Source organism: Platalea leucorodia (assembly GCF_965183815.1).
Source record: "Platalea leucorodia genome assembly, chromosome: 17".
Lineage (NCBI taxonomy): Eukaryota > Metazoa > Chordata > Aves > Pelecaniformes > Threskiornithidae > Platalea > Platalea leucorodia.
Window position 1 is genome coordinate 3,168,810 of NC_138839.1, and position 27,183 is coordinate 3,195,992.

General features: G+C 44.3%; 1 protein-coding gene across 2 annotated transcripts in view; it reads left to right on the forward strand.

Annotated features, from left to right (window-relative positions):
* The first annotated feature begins 10,368 nt into the window (after positions 1-10,368).
* Positions 10,369-27,183, forward strand: part of DVL1 (dishevelled segment polarity protein 1) — a 102,537-nt gene continuing 85,722 nt past the window's right edge. For both annotated transcript variants that reach the window (XM_082328916.1, XM_082328917.1), the window contains exon 1: positions 10,369-10,759. In XM_082328916.1, the coding sequence (XP_082185042.1) occupies positions 10,590-10,759 (170 nt within the window). In that variant the 5' untranslated portion in view covers positions 10,369-10,589. The remainder of the gene's footprint in view (positions 10,760-27,183) is intronic.

Below are 27,183 nucleotides of genomic sequence, written 5' to 3' on the forward strand. Positions count from 1 at the left end.
GGGTAGAGTCTCCAGGACGTTGTGGGTGGTGGAAGTGTGAAGAGGAGCTTGTGTGGAACTACTGTGAGGGTGAGGGAGGATGTGAGGGTGACGGTGTGGTTTCAGTCTTGAAGTAGTGCTCTGCTTGCAACTGGTATCTCAGCCTGGATTTCTTCCCGGGGATGGAGAATTCTGTCTTTGCAAGTGATGAAGTAGCTGTGGTCCAAGGAAAGCACCTCAGTCCGCCAGCTAAACAATTGGGAATATGACCTGCTGCCTAGCATGGTATGCGTCTTGGCTGTTGTTTTAGCCACCCTCGCCACTTATCCGGGAACACGTCAGTGCCATCTAATAGGGGCGCAAGTTTGGTCAAACCAGAAAGAGATGTTGTCGTGGCTGGGTGAAGCTGCCCACTGCAGGAGCACGCGTATTGTAAGGGTCCAGTGCTGTTTTGAGACCTATCCAATGCTTTGGGGCTCCCTAATGTAGGAATCAACATCAAGTCCCATACCTGTCCCTTCCTTTCCACCCCTACCAACTTGGGTGTCTTGTCTGACTGATGACAATGTTCTTAGACATCGAAATCCCATTTCAGACCCCCTCTCCCTCCTCCCACAAACACTGCCACAATCTCTGCTGTTGTGTGGGAGGGCTCAGTAAGACTCTCAGCAACTCAGAGGTACACTACACCGAGTGTGATGGTTGCCGAGTTGCAGCTATTTACACTGAAGCTGAGCTCAGCTCCCCAGCTCTGCCAAAAGTGTGGTGGGTAAGGCCTCCTGTGTACCAGAAGGAACTGTATTGTCTATTCAGAAGCTAGGATGTCAGTACTTCAGCGCACACTTTTTATAGGAGTGGAAAATGGACCATGCCAATTTTTATAGGTATTAGTCCTCATTAACAGAGAGAAGTATTATGTTAAAGAATAAATATATTGGGGACCCTTATTTCTAATGCCTTCAAATATTAAAAATATTAATAATAGAATATAACAGTAGAGGTGGAGGCAAGCCTTACTAAGCTACAGCTGGGCAGATCCTTATCTTTTAGTTTGCTTATCCCTTCCACTGCTCTCTGGACAGTTTTTGTGATTCGCGATTCACTGCCTTTATCTTCACTTAAGAGTCACCCCTACAAAAGCGCTGAGGTTGGGCAGACCCATGACTAGCGGAGAGGAGGGTCTGGGGTTGGGCCCAGGTCCCCGTTTGCCTGCCCTTCCCTGGAGCAGACAGCCATTCTTAGGCTGCCTTTGGCTGGACCTGGTTGAAACCCAAGCCGCATTCCTGCAGGTGCATAAGGCTGCGCTGGTTATCCCATCAGGGTGGCACAGTCTCAAGTAATTGTCATTAACGTCTTTCTCCCTCCCTTTCATGTCTGTGAGTCAAAGGTTGGAGATCTTTACTTGCCAGTTCAAATTGCTTAGCACAGCTCATATAGACACCAGCTCAAAGTGGGGTTACTCATAAACTCCAGAGGCATTTAAATATTTTATTTGACTTCTAGGCTGAAAAATAGCTTAAGGGAAAAAAATTTAATATGTTCTCCGAAACAAGCACTAGGAAGAGCTTTATGAGTTCCTCATCCTTGCTTTGATCACCAGTTTGAATTTGGTAATGGTCAGACACGCCAGCATAACCCTAGACTGATCAAGATGGGAGTCCAAGTTGAGATTATGGCCCTTCTTTCTTCAGGAGAGGCATATGTTGTGTGACTGGACTGATGATCAGAACAGTGGTTTTCAAAAGCAGCCTGCCACATCTAGTATGTAATTTAGCATGTTAAAATTCCGGCTGAAAAAGATCCAGGCAAGACTGCTGGGTAACCAGTTGTGTTTTCAAACTGTTGAAAAAAAGAGAGAAAGAAAACTGAACACTAAACTGAAGAGTTTTGTTTGTTTATTTATTTCTTAATACAGAGGAATTATCAAAGGCTGTTTGCTCTTAAATACTGGTGAGAAGCCATTTAGGTCCTTTGCATGTGCACTTTGTATTCTGTCAGTCTTTGGCATTGGCATGAAGTCTATGGAGCTGATCTTGCACATGAAAATCAGAAGGCTCGACTTGCAATGAACCACTGGGCTGGGGCAGGACCTCTGCTTTCTGTTCCCACTCTGCCGGAGACTCGGTGCAATTCTAGCCAGGTCGGTTTTCCCTCTCTTTCTCTCATCTCAGCCTTTCTTTCCCTAATATGGGACAGTACCTTGCCTCGCACGGAGAAACAGTTTTCTAATGTGTGTAGCACTTTGGTAAATGTGCTTTGCCCGAGTTATTCGAAGTAGTGTTCGCACTGTACTAATGAAATGCTGCATCTTGATAGACTTCTTTACCTGTCACTTTGCAGGCTCTTGGCAGGCTTTGCCTCATTATAGTCTCTTTGGTTTCCCGAGACATGCATTTTATGTTCAGTTAGTTAAAATAATAATAACCCCTAATGTTTTTATACCAATTATTTCTCAGTGAGTACTCTAGCTCAATGAGGGCAGAGAAATGAAAGTCTCTTTTAGGGTAATGTATGGAATGTAAGCCCTTGTGGAAGAAGGAAAGGGTGTATGGCAGTGACCTTAAAAGGGGTTAAAACTGGGACTAGAGCTAGAGCCCCCTCTTTTCAGCTCTGCGCACACTCTGCTTCCTCTCAAGACTGAGAGGAGGGCTTATTCCATAAAGCTTGGTTTTTTCTTTGTTATAACAATTAATTTTCATTACTATTGTTACTTAACTTTTACCATTTATCAATGTTGTGTAACTCTCCTAGCATTTAAGAAATAAAGGAGAATATAATGGAGTTTCAAGTTAAGGTTGATTTTATTTCTTGCTCTTTGGAGATGCTATCTAAGCTATTAGCCAGCATTAGCTAATTCTTCCCAATAGCTGTGCAGTGTGTTTCATCTCGGACCATCCTAAAGTGCCTGACAAAGTGCAGATTGGATGCAATAAGTTATTCCAGTGATTTCAGTATGGTTTCCACATGGGACATCATCATTTGACTTGGTCATGGGGCCCACAGAGAAATTTTAGCTTTCCAAAAGTGTTGTATAATGAACAGATCTGCGGCTGTAGATGGAGTTCAAACCATCCATCAGAGATGAAGGCTGGCAGCTCCTTCATAGTACATAATTCTGCAGGTCCAGAAGGGAAGATAACATATCCTGCTGGAGTAGTTAACTGCACAGTTTTATACTTCGCTCCCAGCCCAAATTCCTCTTTTCCTTGCAGAACTAACACCTTGCAAAGTTCCTGCTGCACATTCTGCTCTTGGAGGGCTTCCACCCACTGAGTAGTATCCCAGCTGGCATGACAGAGTTCTTCCAGGGACACTGATGGAAACAGCTTGTATTGCTGCTTGGATGGACAGTGCAGGTGCAAGACTTTGAAGGATCAAAGCAGGATATGAAACTAAAAAGTGGCAAAGAAGCGCATTTAGCAAACTAAGATTATTGGCCAGTTTTTCTAGCTCTGGCGAAAGTATTATCTTCTCTCTTACCTGGTTGGAAATCCTACTACAGCCAGTCTCCTGCCATTTCATACCACCTCTTCACTGAGGTGAATCGCCCCGTGACGGCTGCTTGTGCTTTCTCAGATAACCAGAGGGAAAACAAACCGAACAGGTTAAAGGCTTGGGAGATGAAGGCAGTGAGAAGTGGATGGGGAGCAGTTCCTTCTCATTGGGCTCTGCTGTTGCTGAGAATGAATGATGAGTTTTTGAGCAGGTGGAGCCAGGGGCCACGTACAGTAAAGATCTCATTCAAAGTACCCTTTCTGGTACTGTCGTGGGACTTTACTGGTCAGTCGCTGCTGTAACGTGTAAGTGAGATTCTTCATGGTGAGAAGCCAAATGAGAACTACTGAAAAAAAAATACTTTGGGCAAAGTGAGATCATCCTGGAGTTGGTGCCAGTCCCACTGGGAACATCTGACTCAACAGCATTTTGCTAAGATTTAAACGTACCTTTTTTTTTTTTTTTTTTTCCTTAAATGCCACAGGCAAACTAGAGCACCATGCCATAAAAAAAAAAAAAAAAAAAGTCTTCAAATCCTACTGTTGATGCTGGGAGGCAGAGATGCCACTGTTTTGCTGGACTGAGGTGACACATGTTGGATTGGATTTCTATATTTGTTCTTTGTTGGGGGAATATGGAGCTTGAGTGGAGTTTTTTTGAGGGCTTCAAAAATACAAATGCAGTGTTTGCAGGCCTGCTTATTTGTACTTGCCGGACACTATGCACGTACAAATTGCCTGGTTCCTGCTTGAACCCAGTGTGGCTTTTTTTTTTCTGCACATGGGGGAGCCTGCAAAAAAGGCAGCTGCAATTATGCAATTATCTTGAAGAGTGAGGTCTTATTGCATCACCTTAGCTAGCGCTGGGTGTCATTAATGCTTTAAGCCCTGTTCCTTTCTGCTGGTACGCTGGGTCTCTGCTGGCAGACTCCAGCCAACAGCTCTGCTGTTGGTTATTTGTTGCTGGGGCATCTTGTTACTTTTCTCTGTCTCTGTAGACAATGGGTCTGATTTTCCAGGAAAGCAAACTGGGAATAAGGAAAAGCTAATTTAGCAACCACAGGGCCTGCTTTGCAGACCACTGAAATGAAATATTTTCATTGTCTTCAACTTGACTGAAATGAAGTCCAGATTGTCCCCATTTCCTTTCTGCCTCCCAGTCTGGGGAGAGTCTCACCAGTGGGGAGGGACCTGCTAGTCATTAACAGAACAAATTTCTGAGGGGAAGAAAAAACACTGGAGACCTGAGAGAAGGAGGATAAAGATCTGAATAGACATTCCTAAGCAAAAAAACTCCACTGTTTCCTAGAGGTCAAGTTTTTAAACCTGCATGTGGCCCTCTGCAGAGCAGCTGCTCTGAAGACAACTGCCGCAGGGAAATATTTCAAGTGTGGCTCTCCCCTTTTAAAAAAGTGCTGCAGCTGCTAAGAAGACGTAGGAGAACCAGAAGATGGCTGAGGAAAGAAAATAGATTAAGTCGTGATGAGTAGGAGCTGGGATCGACCCATTAAACTCATTGATGAGGTGTGCATCGCATGAAAATGTTTGAAAATGCTTGACACTGCCGAAAGTGTGTGTGCAGTAGTGACTGGTTCTCCATGACTGGCACTAAGAAGACTCCAGAAAAAGTGTGGGAATGCTGAGTTTCCATAGCTGGAGTACTGATGTTCTATGTGGTTCAGCAACAAGGGGGGTCTTGCCTGGAAGGCATCACTTCTTCCCTTCGCAGCCAGAGCTTTTTGCCCAGACAACAGAGGGTCTCATGAAAATTTCCCTCTGGAGACCCATCTGCAGCAAACACATGACAGAGAAAGAGGTACTTCATCGAAACCAGCTTGATGTCACTCAGTGATTTAAAGCACTTAACCTGTTGCCTTTTGCAGTAACATTTCACATCTTTGCAGGCTCATCTCCACTGTTTCGATTGTTGCTTTAAAGCACAGTTGAGTTCCAAGACAGAAGTTAGCAGTGTTTCTGCAGCAGGGGTAGGGAGGTTGATGCCATTCTGTATGAGTGTCTGATTTTCACTTGAGGTTTGCTGTTGCTTGGAGACCTTGAAAGGACAGGAACATAGTTTGTTCAGTGTGATAATTCTTCCATCACTACAGGATCACACTGAGATGCATCAGACTTTCGGTAGCAGTAACTGAACAGTCATCAATAGACTCAAGTGAGATGAAAAAGAGACTGAAATTGGAGGAGGCGCTCCTCATTCCTATGGATTTCATAAGTTGTGTGCATCTGCTAACAACGTTGGTTAATCTTTTCCATTACATTCTTCTAATTTCTTTTCAGCAGTCCCTGTGGAGCACCAATGTGAATGTTGTCCTCTATTCTTCTCTTTTCCCCTCCTATGCAAAGTACACAGCGCCTCGTTCCTGCAGCCCTATAGGGCCATATCCCTCCATAAAACCCATTCCTCAATTAAGAGGGATTTTGGAAAGGTCACTGAAAATACCCTCTGTCATTTCCCCCCCGGTTTATTTGTATTTGAATCCCGTGGCAATGAAAGCCCTGGGGAGCTTTGCCCAGGAGGCTGGGAGCAGGTTGCTGGACTGCAAGTCTTTTGCTTCCCTCTAGTGTTTGATGTCTTTATTTTCTTGTAAACTGTCAGGGCTGAGTTCTGCCATGACCTGACTGTGGCCAAGGTCCACTGCACAGAGAGGATGAATAAAAGGAAAAAAACCTTGCAAATCTTTTAGACCAGATCCATGAGTAGTGTAAACTGACTTGGATTGCGTCCTGCTGACTTATACCAGCTTGGGAGGCAGCCTACAGCATCTTAATTTTAAGCACATCCAAACTGTGTGATTGCAGTTATATCTTTCCGCTTCTTTTTCTCTGTTAGGATCATTTCCATGTTTAGTTCTTATTCTGCATTGATGCTAATCTTGCCTGTGTGAATGGGTAGAATGAGATGGAGTCTTTGCCCCGGAGATGAAGAGCAGCTGCATAACATGTCTTTTTGAATGTGCCAAGAGTCTTCACATAGCGCTCGGTGTTTACACAGGGAAACGGAGGATCTCTGAAGAGGAGGAATAAGTTGGCTAACAGTTCCTGTGTGGTTCGTTCAGACATCAGCTTCTGATACATCCCTTCAATGAGTCAAGTCCAAAATCCATTTCTCCTTTTATTTTTAAACAATGGTGATTTTGGAGAAAATACTTAAGCGCAGGAATGTAAGGATTAGTGCCACTGATGGGACTTAATACTTTGGCAACCCAGATTTTGTGTCTCTAGGTCACTACTGTGATTCCAGTCTGGAAGGAATCTTCCCTGGCTAATGGGTGTCGTCAGTTTAGTTTCTAATAACCCATGCTCCTGACCTCTTTGTAGGTACCATCGGTCCTACAGGTGGTATGGATAGCTGGCAGTAAATGCTGGGAAGCTTGCAGTGCTGCCAACCGCATTGATCCTGCTGTGTTGTCGAAACAAATGAAAACAGAAGTCTTCATTTCCCAGGGCTGACTGTTGAAATGAAAGTACTCGCAGTCAAACCTGATTTCACTGACATGAAACTGGCAAAACTGCCAGCAGCTGACTCATGAGAAGAAATAATCCTCCAAGTAAAAGACGAGTTTGTTCTTTTACAAATACAGTCTTGCAGGTGGATTAAAAATGCCCGTGAAATCTCAGAGTGGGTCCCAAGTCACAGCTTTGGTGAGTGTCAGAGTGCTCAGAGCTTTGTTTTTCTTTTTGTCACATCTCTTTAAACGAATACTTATTTGCTAAGCACCCAGAGTGTGATGAGCTTTTTGAATTCACTGAGACAAGCAATAACCATCACTAGAATTCAAAGGATGGCTTTTTAAAAGGGCTTGCTTATTCTCTGTGTGGTAATGAAGTGCACTGCTATATAAATGAAGAAAAGGGTGAGCAGCTTTTATGCCTCAGGACACTATTTGCTCCCTGCAGGGGTCAGCAAGACTATTATTTGCTCTATCAAGGAGAGCACAGCACTAATAGCAAGAGATTTTATGCCTTATATTTATTTTCCACTGAAGTGTTAAGGCCTGAACTCCACAAGAACCAAGATATTCGCCCTGATGGCCCAATGGTTTGCTAAGGTGGTGTATTCTGCGTTCCTCTGTCTGCTCTTTAATTGAATTAGCTTGTGGTTTGATTGTAATGGGAAAGTGGGTTATCTCCTCTCTTCTGTGCTTTATGGGGACACAGAAAGCTTTTTGTGAGTCATAGATCCAGTCTTATCATGTCTGTTCCAAGGTAGTCATCTGACTATTATACAACTCATTATATTTTCAGTTGTCAAAAGTAAAAGCAAAGCTAATAGAGCAAGAACAGAGCTCTTTGCAGATTTAGTCTTTATGTGCATACCACCTGGGTCTCTGAGGAATTCAGGAGGTCATTAACTATGAACTGAAGAGACCAAAGGGCTGGATGTTAATAGTTTGCCTGAGTTTCATACTGCAAGAACTACATAAAGCTCAGTATCTCAGAAAATAGAGTTTGTACGAGAGTTACCTTATAGTCCTGCCCGAGGAAGCCTTCCTCATTCTTGCTCAGAGATTCTTGTGTGTGGTAGAATTGATGGATTCACGGCATACTTTCCATACCAAGAGTACTCTCAGGTGCTTGCAGAACCATCGCCTGTGTCCGTGCACAGAGGCAAGTTGAATGCATAGTTTTACAGAAATCTTCAGTACTTTGTGCCTTACTTTGTCAGAATTCCAAAACTGAAACTGAGAAATGACTAAGCATCAGTGGCTACCATTCTTGGAAAGTACTCTTTGAATTGTACCAAGTTGGTCATTCCTGACTTAAAACAGGACCAAATCACTAGTTACATGATGAAGACTAAGGCCATACCTTTACTTTGCTGTTTATCTTATCTCGTTTGATGATCATACAGGCATTCAAGTTCAGCAGTGATGAGTGGTATGAATGTCAGCAGATGAGCAAATCCCTGGAGTTGGAGAACCCTGGTGAATGTGGTTTTGTAATTGCCTCACTGTACCAGAAATGACAGCAGATAGTTGATGATGTTTTGGTTTCTCAATATTGTTAAATCTTGTTGAGTTGTGGATTAATCATGCCATTGGTAGAGAAGTACCCAGATCTGTCTCTGCGTAGGAGAATTTGGCTCTGGAAGCAGTATCGCAGTGTTCATGTGGTAGCATGCTGGTGGGAACTGGTAATGATTAAACTTTCAGAAAATTGAAAATAACAAATAGCCATAATGTTAACAGACCTTTTGGCAGCCTCTAACGCAATTGGCTTCTCTGTTTCATGCTGGTAGAAAAATCATTCCAGTGCCACAGGTCATTCAGTTCCTGAGCTGTGATTTACCCCTTCACAGAAAGCAGCTGAATATTCTGAGAAGTGAGTGTCCTCTTTCTTTGAAAGGGAAAAAGGGAGAATGTCATTAGCTTGGGCCTTTCCTGAAGAGGTATTTTTAATGAACAAAAGATTCCTTGAGACCTAAGCACGCTGTTCTGAAATCTTCATTTTCTGGCTGTCATTTTTGGGGATTTCTAGAAAGAAAGGTGAACTCTTCCCAAGTGCATCACCTGCAAAACATGGCGCTCTGACGATTTTTCTCTGGACTGTGTGCTCCAAAACATACCTCTCTCACCTGGCAGCACTGAGCAGTGACTCTTGCGGTTCTGTGAAATTCAAGCGATGATAGGTCTAACGCTTGCTCCGTGCCAAGCACCTCAATGGGCTCTGTGCCCAACAGGCTTCCATTGAAGCAGCTATTAAAAGCAATTTCTTCTGAGCCGCGAATGTGTCTCTGCTCTTTTGTTAGCGTAAGCTGCGGAGAAGCCAACGGCGCTGTGGAAAATTTCATGATCTGCAGAGAATCCATGAGGTCATTGTTTAAACAGAACCCATCTCAATTCTCATGAAACACAAAGGGCACCGGGCTGCTGGCGGGGGCGAGTCCGAATTCTTGAGGTGCCTGAAACACGGTTGTCTGCCTGCCATTATAAGGCTGTGAGTAATGTTTGTTGGTTCTCTGCCCTGCCCAGCTCTCGTATAAATACATCGGAGAGAACGTATCTTGCATCTCGTAAAGACCGCTGAGGAAGAATATAAAGCTTTACTGAGTGTATGTGTAGTAATGTACCTCCCTTTTCCTGCCGTCGTGTGAGTAAGGGTACTGACCGCCTGTGTACCGTGCCTGAGGGGCTGTGCCTGGAAAGTGTTTGCTACTCTCTCCTTCTAGGAATTAAGGCGAGAGCGGCAAGGGGACTCGTAGTGTTTATACAGCCCTTTGGGAATGTTTACCGGGACGGCAAGTGTTTTTCTTACGCCAGAGAGTGTGATGCTTAGACAAACAGAGCATCTCTGTTGTCTTGCGCTCGGATAAATCACTGCCAACATCAAAAGCACCCGAGGCGGTATTTGTGCTCCGAAGCAGTTTGAATGTGCAAGATGACTTTATGGCTTAGCGCCTCGGCTCTCGCTGGCGGTTCCCTCGGAAGGGATGGGAGCAGCGCGATGCGGCTGCTAACGCCAGCCCCGCCGAGCGGCGCGGAGCAGCAGGGCCCCTTCCTCCCCGCCCACCGCAGGTTCCCAGGCACGGCATCCCCCGCCACCGCCGGCCGGGACGGGGCAGGAGCCCCGCGGAGGCCGCCCGGGCCCTCCCGCCGCCCCGCAGCCGCCCCGCAGCCGCCCGGGCCCGGCCCGCTCCGCTCCCCGCCGCGGTGCCGCCGCGCCGGCAGGGGGCGGGCTGCGGGAGCGCCGCCGGCCCGCGGGCAGAGCGGCGGCGGCGGGAGGAGGGCGGCTGGCCCGGCCCGGCCGCCCCGCGCCCCCGCGGCCCGGCTCCCCCCCGCTGCCCGCCGGCCCGGCGAGACGGGGGACCGCGGCGGCGCCGCTGCCGAGCCCGGCGGTGGCGGGGGGGCGGCGGCGGCGGCGGCCGGCGGCGGGAGGATGCAGGCGGGGCGGGCGGCGGCGGGCTGCCGTTCCCGGGTCGGGCAGCTAGAGAGCAGTGCAGGGAGCGAAATCCCGGCCGAGGAGCCCCTGCGCGGCGGCGGCCGGGCGCTGGGAGCTCCCTTCCTGTCGGGGGCGGCTCTGGGCCGGAGGCCGTGAGAGGAGCCGAGCGGCGGCGGAGGCCCGGGCCGGCTCCCCCCTGCTCCCCGCTCCCCCTCTCCCATGGCGGAGACTAAAATCATCTACCACATAGACGAGGAGGAGACCCCCTATCTGGTGAAGCTGCCCGTCCCGCCGGAAAAAGTCACTCTGGCCGATTTCAAAAATGTCCTCAGCAACCGGCCCGTCCACAGCTACAAGTTCTTCTTCAAGTCCATGGACCAGGATTTCGGGTGAGCGGCTCCGGGCCGGCGGGGGCCTCCCGTGCCGTGGCGGGGGGCGGCGGGCGGCGGTCCCGGTCCCTCCTCTCCTCCCCGCGCCCCTTCCCGCTGACAGGCGAGGGGAGGGCTTTCAGCCTCCCTCGGCCCCGAGCGCCAGGCACCTGCTTCGCCGCCGGCGGCGGGCGCCGCCTGCCCGGGGGCTCCCCCGCAGCCCCCGCCTGCCCGCGGGCCGCGCCGGGGCGCTGGGCTGCGGGGCCCGGGCCCGCCGCCGGGTGCGGCCCTGCCCGCCGCGCACTGCGGCGCCCGCTCGGCGCTAGGCCCCGGCGGCAGCCGCCGGCACCTGAGGGGAGCCGCGAGTGCCGCCGCCGCCGCTAACATGGCGGCCCGGCCCGGCCCGGCCCGGCGGGGGTCGCCGCTGCCGCCGCCCTCACCCCGCGGTCGGCCGGCGGGACCCGCCAGCCCGGCGTCCGCCCCGGGAGCTGACAGCCCCGGCCCCATCCCCCCCGAGGCGAGGAGGCCTCTGCGCTTGTGTTTCGGTGACTGCCCCCGGCGCGCTGCCCGCCTGCAGCGCTGGGCGATGACCGGGGCGGGCCGGGCTCCCTCGGCCGCTCCCTGCCCGCCCTTTCGCTCCGGGCCGGGCCGCGGCCTGACGCCGAGCGGGGGCTGGCGGGCAGCCGCCGGCCGTAGCTGGCACCGTGTCGGGGCGAGGCCGTGAGGCTTGTGGCAGGAGCGGTTGGCCAGGGTGAGGGTTTCTGAAGAGCCGAGGAGAGTCAGGCTGCAGATATGCGGAAAGGTGAAGCCTTGTGCAAGTGCAGAAATGCCGGTCTGGAAATGGGGTTGCTCTTCTGGGTCTGCAGTCGCACGCCCTTGGTCAGACAGCGGGCGTCGAATGGTCGGTGGTCGAAACGGCCACTTCTTCCAAGGGCCTGCTCCCTGCTCCCCACTGGTACTGCACTCTGCTTACTGGGAGCGCAGGAGAAGGCAAGGGCCAGGCTTTCAAATGACCTTTGTGATCGTGGAGGCCAGATTTCTGGCTGGAGCTAGGGGATATTTGACGTCGTTCTAGTCTCTGCACACAAATGTGGGTTGCATGCCACCGGGCTTATTTATAGCCATAATAAAATAAACCCATAAAAATCTGTTTGACAGTTTGCCAGACAGTAACTTTCAAAATAGATTAATCCTTTTGTAGCAAATCACTTCTCTTTGTACTTACATCTGTCACTGGCAAGACAATTTTACATATATAAATGCCTTTCTAGTAAAAAAGAGAGCGGGTTTGTGGGAAACTACTATGGACCTGACTCTAAAATAACGCCGCAGTTGAGGTGCAAATTTTATGTTTGGTGAGATATATCATCCCAAGCATCCTTTCACATATTGTGTAGCCTCTTTCTTATCTGGGAGACCTGAAGCCTTTAATGTTAATTGTGTTTTTATCCATGGTAGAATGGAGGTATTGTTTGTTGACACGTATTTCTTATGTGGCAAGTTGTTAGTATTGGTATGTTACTGTAGGAGTGTTCATGTATTGACTTCTTTTTCTGGATTGTGAAAACATTTTTTTGGGAAGCAGCTGCACAAACTGTTTGTTGTCAAAATAAGGTCTTTGAAATTGTCTATTCATAAATTTTTCTCCTTCACCCTCAAGTTTTTGTGGTGCAACCTCAATAAAGGATGTCGGGTTTGTTGAGACAGCGTATGCGTTCATTCTCACCACTACGGAAATTTAGTACTAGAAAACGTGACGTGTGCTGAGGCATGTTGAACATCCTAGAAAGATCTCTAACATGTTTGGGCTGTTCTTGATCGCTGACCAGGTAACAGAGTTAGTAACATAAACCCTACAGTGGATTCTGTTATTAGTCTCGAAACTGGGGTGAAAATTGTCTGTTGTTCTTGCGTTGTCTTGGAAATGGAGATGATGGAAGATGAAGGGCTGCAAGTGGGCGATGAGAATTGGGACCTGTAAATTCTGTCTTTATTTAAACAATAGCCTCAAATATAACGACTGAATGCATTAGTGTGGCAATCCATTGTCTGGAGGCGGCTAGAACTAACTCTATGGATAGTGGCTCTTGCAAGGCAGTAGGCTGTCTGTCGGGTTTTTGTTTGCTTTTGTTCTGTTTGTCAGCCAAATTTTTGTTCCTCTCTGAATCCTAAATACTTGTGAAAAATAGGGAATTAGAAGAAAACTTAATATGAATCTTGGCTGTCTTAGCAAGTGTTAATATTAAATACTGGCTTTTTTTCATCATCTTCTCTTCAAACTGACTTTTTAAATTGATGTTGCAAATAGGTAATTACAGATGCAGTTGCCACTAACTGTAACAAAATTGTGTATCTAATTTTTACCTTTTATGCCTGAAAATGTCCTCCAAAGAAATTATTTTCTGTATGTTCTGTAAGTGGTACTTAGGCTTAAACTACAGTAACATTTTGGTTTTAAATGTAGTGTTCTGCAGTTCTAGTCTTCTGTTCTTCGCATTGCTGCTCAATGGCTGTGCGGAGCTCTGATTTGGCATGGTGACCGCCACTTGGCAGGGCGGTTTGTAAATCCCTGTGTGGAGTGAAAAGTACTTCTTGTGTTAGGAAAGCAAATGTTTTCCTGGAGAAGTGGAGCCTCCTTGAGAAGCCAGTGATCGGGAACTGACTTCGCAATACTGCACATGTTGTTGTAATTAAGGCACAGCCTTTCCTGGATCCTGAAATAATGTAATAAATAATTGTGTTCAGAAACAGTGGATGTGTTGAATTGTTTCCAACCACGAGAGATAAGAGTTGCTAAGGATTGGAATGGAGTTGGGTTGGGGATGTGGAGCCATATTGAGCTGTGTTATGAAATGAAGCAGTTGCGTGTTTTGTGTACCTGCGCTGAGTTACCCGCCTGCTTTCAGCTTTGCTTCTCGGAAGGTGCAGGAGCGGCCTATTTCCTTCTGAACTTCGGTTACAGTTTAATTTACTACTCTGCCTTTCAGTCTTAACGTTACACTATTAGTAAAGCTGTGGAAAATAGGTACAATGTGGAACCTTCATCTTGATTTTCCTGGTAGTGTTACTTTGACATAAAAACACTGTTCCCTGTGCCATTTCGTTCTCACGGGTGACTTCTGCACTAAGGCTTGATGGGATGGACCTGTCTTTATCCTGAAAGCCCAGGCTTTCCCACTGACTCCATCTGTAGATACGATATTGTTTTTAAGATGCAGGATGTCTAACTGTGTTCTGACTTTAAGACTCAACCCTTGGAAGTGCCTTGTAGCTTCTATTTTTATTCTAGTCAGTGGGAAATTAAGCAGGGGCATTACAGGATCAGACTTGTTAATGTGATAGTATCCACCAGCAATGACATTTAGAAAAGGTGATATTTGTGATAGGTGTTTTATAGACAAGGAGCTGTGTCATCAGCTTGCTCACAGCAACTGATTCTTTCCTCGCAGGGGAAGAGCTCAGAGATCACTTCCCATCACTGAAATTGTTGATTCTAAGGTTACAGCCACACACATCCTTGTAATAACGTATAATGCAATTTTGTTCATTCTTTGATGATTGAAAAATGACAAGTAATGAATACATCTAAAAATAAAGCTGTAGTTTGTGATGCCTGGGCTGTCATGACTGAAACTCTGACAGCTGTCTAAACTGTGTTGGATCCAAATGATTCATAATGAATCTGTGTGACAGATCCTATAAGAGGAATTCCTATTTGTCTGCTCTTAAATATTTGGTATTTCCAGAGCTTTTCTTGTAAAACACTATCACTGCCTTCCAGAAATACAAAATTATAATTGTATATGATCCAGGCATTTCCCCAAGTTACGTGTTTTATTTTTGCTATACAATAACCTACTTTGAGACTCCGTGCTACCGTTTCGTCCCTGGTCCGTACAGGATGCTGTGCTGCGCCATGATTATAGCGAGAGAGATTCAGAGGAAGAACTGTACCATCTTAAATACGTGGGCTGTATAAAAGCTCATACTGATAAACATACTCTCTCCTGCCTTGTTCTGGCTTCCTTTGCTCTGTTCAGCCAACAGGTCACTGGGGCAGGAGCTGCCGATGGTGTCTTTCAGTACTGCAGGATAGGGAGAGCAAGCCGATCTTAGGCGCTGCAATCTTTACCCATCGAATACCAGAGTACGTCTGTTCTGCCATCCTTCTGGGTGAGGTTCAAGTCCTCATTCTTTCCATTGTGTGAACTAATACTCTTTTGATTATACTTCTTTAGGGAGTACTTTGAGGAGTGGCTTTTTAGGCATTCCTTTGGTATCAGCAAAAGAACTTCCTTTTAAACTGTGCTTTTAGGTGCAGCTGTGTCTTGTGCAGAAACTGATTTTCTTGGTACCCGGTGTGTTGAAAACTAGCGAGCAGTTGTGATTTAAAGCAGTAGGAATCCGGTTTGGGATTGGGATTATGAGGTGAATGGGGCAATTTTTGATAGAAGAGGAACATGAGAAGCACTGTTCTGTGTCTTTTCTCATGGAGGTGATGTACCATCTCTGTTTTCACCCTTGCCCGAAGAGGAGTCCTAACTGAGAAACTGGAGTCCTAACTGACAGATGTCTGGCTATGGAGACGCAGAATGATTTCATAACTGGGAAAGCTTTTAGAGACAAAATAGCAAAAAAGCCACCCTCAAAATATTTTTCATTGGGAAAAATGAAAGTAGGAGTTGCCTATTTATCAATGAGGCTTGGACAATTGATGCTTAAAGTGCCATTTGGACACTGGACATTGATAATTTAAAAACCAGAAAGTTGATTTGCCTGTTATGTTTGCAGAATTCTGCGATCATTGAATGTAACTATGAAAGCTGTTGTAAAAATCTAGCAAGGAAAGGAACATCGGACAGAAACGTGGAAGCCTTATTTCTCCCTGTTCGCTGTCAATCGGGAGCCACAGAGTTCTGGACTCTGAGCTAGCCAAACTCAAGGTTTTTGGGCTGAGTTCTGTGCTCGGAAAACTCTTTCCGTGCTTATTCAGTGATAAGGCAGCATACTGGACAAAAGTCCCTTGCGGGTAGGATTCTGCCTTTTAGGTGGACTCTGCTGTGCTGTGTGGTAGTAAGAGCATAGTTTTGGGTTGGGGTTTTTTTTTTGGTAGTTATTGCAACAAAGATTTTAATGAGGTATTTTTGCTGGTGTTTTTAAGGAGATCCTCTCAAGACTAAAGAGCAACATGAAAGGATGCCTACCTCCATACTTGTTTGAAAACTGAACAAGCAGGTGACAGAGGCTGATATAGGTCAGTTACAGGTAGGAGTCTGTCTTTTTTGAAACAGAATAAAATGGAGGCAAGTGATTCATATTTGCATTAGAAAATATGGAGCTGGTAGACTAATGTGCAGAGGGGGCATGTGCTAAAAATAACAGTTCAGGAAAATGATCTTTGCAGCTCCGTGACAAGGATTGATACCCACAGAATGAGTCTGTATGGATCAGCACTAGGCAAGGGGATGTTGAGGTAACTGCTGTGATCAAAGCTCTGGCAAGCATTTTAGCTGTATAAATGGGAAGTTTCAGAAATACTACACAGACTGCAGGACCTAAATGTAGGCTGGTTGTGAGGGTCTAGAGAGCAGTCAGAATTCAAGACAGTGTCCACGTTACTGACCTGAATGATGGGCAGGGTGATGAGCAGATAAGGTGTGCCATATAACTTTTAGCCTTGAAATATAAGCAAGATTATCTTTACAAAGCAACCATGTAGAATCTCCCTCTGTGTGCTTGTTTTCCCACATGCATCTCTGTCTCCTCCCTTTTTAGTCTCTTTTACCCTCAATGTTATTGAGGGAACCGGGTGTTTTCAGGAGGGGCGGATGAGTAAGGAAGTAGTTCCATGAGGGCAGAACTAATGAAAGCAGGTTTTCTGAAGATTTGTGTCTTTTCAGTGTTAACCCTCTGTATTTTCTCCGTTCTCTCAGGCTGCTTCATCAGTTAGTAGATATTCAGAGATCTGAGATACAGTTAGACTGAAAAAAAGACAGCAGTTTACTTGGACACAAGGTTAGAAAGGGTTGGGGCTTCAACTGGTAATGCAGTCACATAATTTACTGTGTAGATCTTTGCAAATGCCTATGGCACATTTCCTGAAAATATCTTTTGGATAGTAAGTGTGGTTGAACAGATGGGGCAACAAATGGGTTTCTTTTAAAGATATTTTTTATCCTGTACCCTTTTTGGCCAGGTTTGCCTGTCTGTAGGCTGGAAAGGAATGATTGCATAATACTCAAAGTTGTCTTCAGGTCACACTGGGACAGCTGTTCCCTGTGATGTAAACAAGCATCGCCGACCAAGAAAATGAATGCAAGGCATGTTCCAGCCCGTGGCCAAGATTCATGACCCTCCTCTTCTGCTGCTGCCAGCTTTGCTCTGGGAGGCTGTAGCAGGGTATGTGGCAGCACTGAAGCTCTGTTTGGGACTGATCCAAAGCCTGGTGAAGTCACTAAGAGTCTTTCTCTGAAATGCACTGAATTTTGAGCCAGTTTCCAGCTGAACTATTCTGTCACGTGAACAGTACTGGTTCGAATGTGTAACTTGCAGTGAGTGCAGTGCTAGGAGAATGCTTTTTAATGAAGGCTTTCCTCAAAAAAACCACAGGTGGTTAAGTAGATTGAGTTGAGAAGATGCTTGGATTTTTATTAGTTCTTTGAGACAGCTGATAAAACTGAGTGTGGTGACTCTGACTTTACAATTCAGTGGGTTGGTCATGGTTCTTTCCAACTTTCATTCCGCTCAGCATAATCTGTTGCACACTTAAATGCTCTAAACGTTGCAGAAATCTTGGTCTGCTGTTGGTGCAGGAGCGCAAAAGTGAAGGCCGAGTTTCAGCTTGATTCAATCAAATAAATCTGGAATAATATTCTGAAGACAGGGATTACTAAGAGCAGGTCCTAGGCCTAAGTATCTGGATTAAGAGCAACCACACAGAGGCCTTCAGGGGGAAGGAGGATACTGAAGACTGGAAGGGAGATTTCATTAATACCTGCAGAAAGTTGGAGTGCTGTTACCTAGTGGAGGAAAATAGATAGTTGCATAGTTAAAGCACTGAATTGAGACTTGGGAAATAGAAAAAAATTGTATTCAGCCACAGATTTAGGCTTGGACTCAGCAAAGTATTTGGACACACTGAAGTGTAGTGCTGAATCGAGGCCTGTGTTAGCTACTTGCCTAATGAGAATAGCCTTTATTTCTCCTAGCTTTTTCCCATTTTCTCTGATGAAATTTATAAACTTTCTGGAGACTGTGCGTCTTACTACTTATGTTTACACAGCATCTAGCACTATGGTGCTTTTCTGTTTGCTGACATCAGAAAGCACTATTGTAGTACAAATAATAAAAATATGTATAAGAACACCAGCCTAATAGACCTCAAAGCTCATACTCTGTAACCACACTAGGTTAGCTTACACATATTTTGCCAAGCTGATTCTGATAGCTGTCTACAGTACAAGTCACTGCTTATTTTAACGTCCCAGCTGTAATGTAATCTAAATATTTAAAACAACCACTTTTTCTGCTGGAACCTGAGGACTGCTCTGCTCCGGGGGTGGAGTATGTTATATTTATTAAAAGCTAATGCTATGAAAACATGCTAAAGGGATACATCAAGTTTGGTCTGCTTCCTGTGGCTAGTGATCTGCAGTGGGACAAGTTAGAAAAACAAGTTTACCACTGTTCATTTAATGAACACCTCCACATAGTGTATGCGCAGTTTTGTTTTTCTTTTTTCCAGTGCTCAGGTAGACTTGTTTTGGCTTAAGAATATACACACAGACTGTACAGCTGTTGGAAGCATTAACCATCTCTATAGGATTCAAGTTCAGCTACTTGTAGGCTTGCTGTATCTCTAATTAAAATTTGCCTGTGAAGTAGGTTGAATTACATGGGATGTATTAAATAATAATTTTTGAAAGATCATTACCATTCTAGCCTGCCACAGGAGAGTGAACAGGCAACCAGGAGGAGATCCAGATGCAGCAGGAGGAGATCTACATTCAGTGCTTTGAAACCATCCATAAATAGCAATGGAATAGATTAAAATTTAATAGATTAAAATTTTGAATTAAGGAATTAATTTACATACAGTATTAAAGCCTGTAAAAATTTCTTTGGTATATTTGAGATGAGTACAGCAGGCTCCCTTCCCTTGGATTCTGCTTACCTTCAAGCATGAGTCTGCCATTTTCAAAAATAGCCTTGTTCATGCATTTCAGATTCCACTTTAAATGCAGCCTGATAGGTGTTACCATGACTCTGTGCAACCTGGTCAATTATTATTCTGATTAGTACTTTCAGAGAACCGTTCAGGAGCACCAAGCATTTATTTCAACTGTTGTGCCACAGCGTTAGGTGGTAAGGTTGACAAGGTGGTGTTTATGAAACACGGATAGTGATTTTTCTGTATATGGGTCACTGCTAGAATTCTCTCCTTGTTCTTCTGGTCTTTATCTTCTTTAGGAATCATGACATGTTTCAGTTTGGACGTCTCGATAATTAAAGTTACTTCCTTTCACTCTTTTTTCCCTCAACAATTGGGGTTCCTGTGTATTTGGCTGATTAGATATGTTGTTGTTCTGCATGATATGATCAACAGTAGATTTTCTGCCTTCGTCTCTATGTGAAATTCTTTTAAATGGTCATTCCCCGCCCCCCCCCGCTAAGTTCTGCCTAATTCTCACTCTCTTTTGTGTGTTACTGTCATTCTTTCCTTGTAAATAGACCTGGAGAAAGGGTATCCATCCACGTCTTTATGCCGCTGATATTTGCCTTGAGAATATACTAGACCTCAAGTAATTTGCAGTATATTATAGTCTCCCCGTTGCAATCTTGAAGGCCTTGTGATTGGTAGGGGTCTGATTTGCTATTAGAATTTCTTTGCAAGGGCCCAGTTTGTTAACGTTTCTGTTGATTAAATGGCTAGTGCACTGTCTTTAATGCTACTTGGTCCAATTTTAACATCTCTGAGTAAATGTGTAGGATGATTACTTCCAATTACAGCACTGAGCTGTGTTTACAGCCTCTTTGAAATAGGGAAGGTTGAAGTTTCTATTCCACCTCCTTTTGTGTTAAATAACTTAGGGATATCAGCTGGAGTTTCAAAGTGGCAAGCCTTTTTTAGTTTAAGTTTACTTAAAACTTCTACAATGCAGAGGCAGATTTTTTTTTTGTGTTTATGGTAAGCTAAAAAGAAGCAGCATTAGCCTTGAAACTTTCAGCAGTGTTGGAGTCCAGTTCTGTATAGAAGTTGGTTGAGATCAAGTATCTTAAAGCCATTAAACCCTGATCCCCTTTCTCAGCAGGTATATATCTCTCTTAATGTGCCTCACATTATGGGAGGGAAAATTCAGTAGAATCAGCTGGTTGTTGCAATTAATGATGCTGACTCAATACAACTCTTTACATATGCATTATTGCAGTTTATTCTGTCTAGCTTTTTTGATCCTTAAAATGCTGAGATTTCTGGATTTTATTTGGAAAGAAATGAAGAGAGGAAGCGACGTGACAAGTATTAAGCTTACTGAGTAAAGACAGTATCTAGAAGAGTTTTATTCCTATTTTCAGCCTATGTGGGAAAGGGAAGATGGCTTGGTGTTTCTGTGTGACTTGACCATCTATTTTGCGAGTACTGGAGGTAAAGTCAGCCTTTCTCCTTTCTGTGTCCACCAGATAATCCTGAGGTGAGCGAGTAAGTTCTGAGTGTTTCTTTTGCTTCAACATCTATGCTAACTGAACGCTACATGCTGAAACACCCAAAGAGAACTCGAGAAGGCGGCTCAAAAAAAGTGGCCGTGTCCTTTCAGTGATTGACTGCTACAGATAGACTTAATTTATCCTTTGTTCCTTGAAATCTAGCTTTGCCTTTGTACTGACAGGACTCAGCCTGTTGTATAAGGAGCAAGCTGTGCTGTTGCTGATCCTTTGTTTGGATGTTTTGGATAGCTTGACTGTACTGAATAATGGAGATGAGGTGAATGGCCTCCGATAAAAATGGATGCGGCATTGAATTGAGACAGATTAATGTTACTTGGTCCTACAGTTATTTTTTTGAAAAGTGTGCTCGTGCTTCATGGTTACTCTCTATTTACTCCGTTGCTTGCATTTTTTTTTGCATCAGGATTTCCCTGTAGTTTACTAAAGCTGAAGTCTGTAAACTACTACATTGTACTGAGCAGAAATCTTTTCTGATGCCGTTTAGTGGCTAATTACGAAATCCAGGATTGTATCTTTTCTTTGGCTATGTTATTTGTAAAGAAAACAGGTGCCTCACCTTTTGCTAAATGTCTACTTTATGTGCTCTAATTGTGTTACTACGCAGCGGTAATTAAGATAGTCCTGCAAGGGACGGTTGTGTGATCTTCAAATGAATCCTCTTCTCTGGTAATCTTGAGTAAATGTTAGAGTCTTGTTGCCTTCAGTAGCCAGCATTTTGAAATCCCTCTACATGTAGCTAATGAGAAAAACACATGTAAATTCAGTTTAAGTGCAGCTATTTGTTAAGAATTTTGCAAGATGTACTGTATGCAACCCCAGTTCCGAAGAACTGACTGTTTTCAGACAAGATACACTGAGTAGGTGGATTGGGAAAATTAAAAGGGGGGGTAAGCATTCCTGACAGTCTCTAATATCAGTTTTACTGTTTGTTTAATCTGTGCTTGCTTTTATTCACTTGGTTGGGGTGCTGAATCTGGACAGATGATTAAAACTCATCTGTTTTTCTTGTCCCAGCAAAATGTGTTGTTTTTTTCATAATCATTTAGGGTAGGTCTAACTCTACTTCCAATGAAGTTAGAGGAAAACCATTGCTGAAAATCTCACTATTAGTTCAGAAATGCAGTCTTGCTTTGCTTATCCAAGAGTTCCAAGACAGGAGTTTTTTTTGCCTTATTTTTCTTCTGTTCAAAGATTTAGGAGTGAATGGAGGCAATGGTGCTTTTAAATTGGTCTGCATTGTTAGTGTAGCTCACAAAGCTAGTATTGCAGTTGGAAGCCTAATAGTAATTGAATCAAAATGTCTGTTTATTGTTGCTAACAATAAAATATATGAAAGTTGTAAAAATGTCCTTTGTCAATAGACAACACTCAGTCTGTCTTCATCTTCAGTTCTCTAAGCATATACCTGTATTGTCCAAAGTAATCTTGCGGAGACTGACTTGAAGTGGGACCAGGTGAGTGTTGTCCCAAAAAACCCAGGGTTCTTCCCAACATAAGCACTCTCTGGAATTGTTGTGGTGTGGTCCTTTCCCTGATACAGTGGACCTTGTGAAAAAAACAGAACTGGAAAAAGAATCACCCCTATGTTAGCGTGATTATAGGCGTAAGCCTTTACTTCTGCGTGCTACAATGCCATGATAGAGACTTAGCTTAGCTTAGCTTCAAACATGCTGAAATCTTCTACTTGCGTCAGATGTAGTCCATCAATAGCCAGTTAAAGTATTTTGGAAGATATTTTCTCATCATGATTTTAGTTGGCCTAAAAATCAATGTGTTAAAAAAGGCAAATTCATAACAGGTATTCTCAAGAAAGCAGCATCTGTTGATAGTAAAGTCTGATTTTTTTTTTTTTCCCCTCCTCTGAGTTCATGGCAGCTCCCACTGTTTTCTGACCCTCTTTTACTTTGAGAATACACAAAAAAGAAAATTCCTCTCCTTACACACCCTCCAAAAATTGGCAGATAGATGATCCTCTTCTGGAGGAAAAAATGAAGAGGTCATGTCAGCTCTCCAGATAACCTGCAAATCTAAGAGCTGCAGCCAGCTATTTCTGAGAAGATCCCTTTAGATACTCAGTTTTGCTTGTTTTCCCAAACATGGGAAAACATGAGGTTTTAACCTCATGTACCATTAACCTCGAGGTGAACGGTACCACTTGGACCGAAACTTGCATCAGTTTGTGGATGGGTGACTGTCTTTTCTAGCAGAAATGCAGTGTCTTATGAAAATGCATAAGCCATTTTTTAGTTTTCCCTGCTCCTACAGGGAAGAAAAGGGTATCTGTAACCATCTTTATTTTTGCAGGATGTTTTGGTCTGATTGCTTTGTTCTCTCCTGTTTGCATGAGAACATAATATAGTGAAAACACTCTCATCTGAGCTGAAAAATACAGAATTTTCAGCCTTTAAATCTCCACTTTCCCAGTGTAAATTCATTCAGTTCAGTCTATTTTTATAGAAATTGTAAAGTCTGGAGGCACCTCAGGACATCTGGGAGAGCGGGAGCACGTACTGTACCTAGTGGCTTGTACCTAATTTCACCTGCTGTGGCCTGATTGAAAACCTTCTGCAAGCTGTCTGTAAGTGCCAAACCCAGGCTGTGTCCTTTCCTGTCTCGTCCTGTTGTTTGTTGAGGTGCATCTTTTTGTCTCCATCTGTTAATACGCTCCATCCTTCCTTCTCTTTCTCTCTCTCTCTCTCATGGGAATGCATTTCTCTGGTGAAGTGTGTCATCGTACGTAGATGATAAAGAAGCTGGCCCTCTGTCCTCTGCAGTTCTGGAAGGAGGGTCCAGGAAGATGTGTACTCCTTCCTTTTTTAAAAATTGAAAACTCCGCAAAGCTCTGAGTTTGAGGAAACTTTAAAAGCTGTGACAGAAATGGGAGAATCTTTACTTAATACTGTGCTGTGTCTGTGGAAAATTTTCCAGTGTGTAGCAACGTAAAAAAAACGAACCAAACACAAAAACCCAGAAGTGTGTGTGAGTAGGAAATAGCAGCACAGTTAATGGTATAAGAAGAGAGATTGATGGTATAGGAGTGAATAATGGGAGATGTGTGCCTTAGTTCTAAAAGCACTTAACATCCAGGGCCCCAGAACCTTGATCTTGTCTCTTCTGCCTGGGCCATAAAGATGAGAAAATCATTATGCATTGCCATTACGCTGTGTGGAGAAAACGAGGGTGGGAACTGATGTACTGCCACTCACTGATCAGCGGTGCGATTAGTGCGTTCGTGGATGAAGGTTATAAGCAGAGACCGTGGAGGTGGCCTGGTTTGTCACCTTGGGGCTTGCTTTCAAGGGTGTCTGGTACTTCAGGACTCTGTTCATTTTGCTGCTACTGCTTCGTATGTTGTTTCTCTTTTGGCAATAACAGAAATACTTGTGCGTTTTGGAGCCGGGTGGTCTTCTTCATGGCACTCGGAGTAAATGTCTCTGTGGCTAAACAGGGGAGGGGAGCAGGGGCTGTTCCTAAGGCCCTGTTGCTGTGGTATCCAAGCATCAGTTTATATAGAGTGTGGAAACTTGTGGCACATACAGCTTTTAAACCTAATTTCGTCAAACGCTTGAGTGCTTATTATTTAACTTAAATCTCAGAAACAAATCCGTTCATATGCAGTAATGTGCTTACACAGGTGTTCATTGCTGTTTGTCTTGCTCATAGTTCCCGATAGGGGCCTAATGCAAACCCCTTAATGGTACCTAGAAATAGTTAATGGTTAATTCTGCTGGGCTTCGGGACAGACTCTGCTGACCAATATATTTGTCCAGGCTTTGTTGGGTACCAGAAGCTGTTTGGATGGAATTGCTTCCATAGGTTCCCTTTTGTGGGATTGCCAGTGCTCCTGAAAACAGTTTGAGATGCTCCAAGCTCTAAGACCCTAGAGTTTGGGTATAAATACGTATAGTATATAATTGACCCTAGATTTGGAAGCTTTTCTTTGCAAGAAGAAAATGCCTGGTGAGAGAGGACGAATACTGGGCATGTATGTGTTTAAGGGAAGAGTGATTGGTCATGGCTGGTCCAGCACAGCTGGCTCTTTGGAGCTGAGTTTTAGAATCAATAAAGATCAGTGAGCTGGGTCCTGAAAGCGCTGCTTCAGACGTACAGTCTTTCTGTTTGCTGACTTAAGGAACAATATGTCTGTGCTTGAGCCAGCTTTCTCCTGTCAGCTCCACTAACGTGGATGGGTGAGTTCTTCCGCAATGAATGTCACTGCTGAGAATGTGAGCAGTGGGGGTATGGTATGGGCTCTGGATCTTCTGTTAGCCTTCAAATCTGCTTCAGCATCAGAGCTGAGAGAAGATTTTAGGTGTACATCATATATGCAGGAAAAGCTTTGATGCATAGAGTCTGCTTTTTCCATCTGATTACTGCTTGCCTTTTAGCAAAGGACATTTGGATTGGCCTGCCACTAGAATGCCATTTTCTAAATTAATTAAGCATCAACTCGTGGTTTAATGAGCGTGTGGGGGAAGGAGGAGGGTGTCACTGGTGATTTTGCTGATGCTGCTTTGGGGTCCCAGTTTTCAGAGAAGACTATTGGAGGCTTGTCCTCCAGTTTCTGCTGTAGAGTTTAATCAATTGAGACAAGCTGTTGAGCAAATACAGAGGAATTTACAGTGCTTGCGGAAGGAACGACCTAAATATTTGCCCCATGATTCTGTTGTGGCTTCTTTCCATGTGAAATGTAAGTAGCTGAGGGAATAATGATCATTTTTGGTTATTTCAGTGGCCTTGGTAAGAAAAAGTATGAAAATCATTTGGGAGGATGTTCAAAGCATACAAAACATGATGTACTCCACTCACTCACTGGAGTGAAACACTTGAGGATAAGAAGAGAACCCCTTCACCTTATGCCGTTGACTTGCTATGATCGTTTGGCTATTGCGTTTACTTTTCCCTGTTTCATAATTTCTGAAGAAGATGGCATCTCCTTTTTGAAAAGTACTCTGGCTCTTTTTTTATCAAGCAGGTGAAGTGAGGATCGACATTCTTGGCTTTGTTTGATAATAATATAATCGGTGACGACCACACCTAATCAGTATGAGAATTTCTGATTTGGATGGGGAATGTGACTGGTGGCTGACTTGCTGGGGCTGTGGTATGGGAGGTAGAGACACGGAGGCCCCTCCGGTCTTTTAAGGATGGCATTTTCACAGCCACTTGCAGTCTCAGTTGCAATGACTAAGGTATGCAGTCCATCCAGTGCTCTGGAAAGCTACTAGGTTTGCATAATTCTGTTTTTAAGATATCTCTGATTTTGGAAGGAGAAGTGGCCTATAGAAGTCATTCAGCAATTTGTGAGGAGCAGCCCTAAAAGGGAGCCTCCAGACTGTGATTGATTTATTTATTTTTAAGCTGTCTTTGCATTTCTGAGTTCTGAGGTGTAGAAGTAGATGCATTTGGAAAATCCTCAGTAAGTGAGTGTGCAAATACTGTTTGTTAACAGCTGTCTTACTGTAGGGAATTGGGACAAGAGCGTGTGTTTTAGCCACTGTTAGGCTGTTAAAACCAAGCATTCATCATATACAGTTTAAGAGGAACAGATAGATTTGAAAATTGTCTCAAAATAAGAATTTTGTTAGTTAAATCCTATCTGAAACCTGCGATATTTAAAGGACTTCTCTCTGCCTTCCCTCTGGAATGTGAAGAGAAGAATGACGATGTGGGTTGAGGCACTGGTTTGGGATTTGAGGTCTGAGCTCAGTTTTCCCTCTTCCAGCTACTCTGTATTTGACCTTGAGTAAGTGATCTAGTCCCTGAGATTACAACCAGTTAAACTTGTGCCTAGCTTAATGTACGTACATGAGTTGTACCTTTGGAGGAGACTAAACAGGTTAAAATTACATGCCTAGGAAACTTGTAAATAGAGGTTTTTATTTTGGGGTTTCAATTCTGGTTTGTAAAAACGTCTAAATCAGAGTCAAACTCTAACTTGCTGCAGACTAGCAGAAATGTGGAGGGTTTGCACTTACAGAAGTATACCGGTGCAGATGCATGGTATCCTAGCAGATTTCTCTTTCCTTTTGTTTTGCTGAGTCGCAGAGAGGCTCTTTCTCCCCTCCCTGCCCATGGCTTTGTGGCAGTCATTGTAGCAGAAGTTCTTTGCAGTGACCAGCTTCAGTGATTCTTCAGTTTGTACCCGTGTAATGTTTTCCATTGAATTTACTATTGTGGTTGAATTCTTAAAATTATATAAATAAATAAAACTAATTTACCAATGCAGAAAGAATGGAACTACTAAAAGAGTGAGTTTGCAAGACTTTTTGGGGCTACTTTCTAAATATGTTTATTTCCAGTTGTAATTTATGACCTATTTTAGTTATAGGCACAAATTGAAAAAAGGTACAGTAAGTGGAGCAAAACTAATTGAGCCCAGAGACTTGCCTGGTACGGAGGTGAGGAGGGAGTAAAGATTCATGACAAACTTTTTCTTGATTTGAAAACGAATATGCAAAGAAGTGTCTGACACTAATTACATTTTGCTCTTACTGAGCAAGAAAGCTGCACAGTGGTAGCAAGTGATGGCAAGATATGAGTGCTGCAGAAAACATGAATATTTAGGAATCTCTGGACCAGCCATGTTTCTCACTAGAGGTGCTAGTTAAACTGTGGAATTCAAGGGAGAGGTTGGATTTCTGATGTCATGGGGAAACGTGGGAATACTTAGTCATTAGAGATTGTTGAGCAAGTGCAATGCTTGTAGACATGCTTGACAA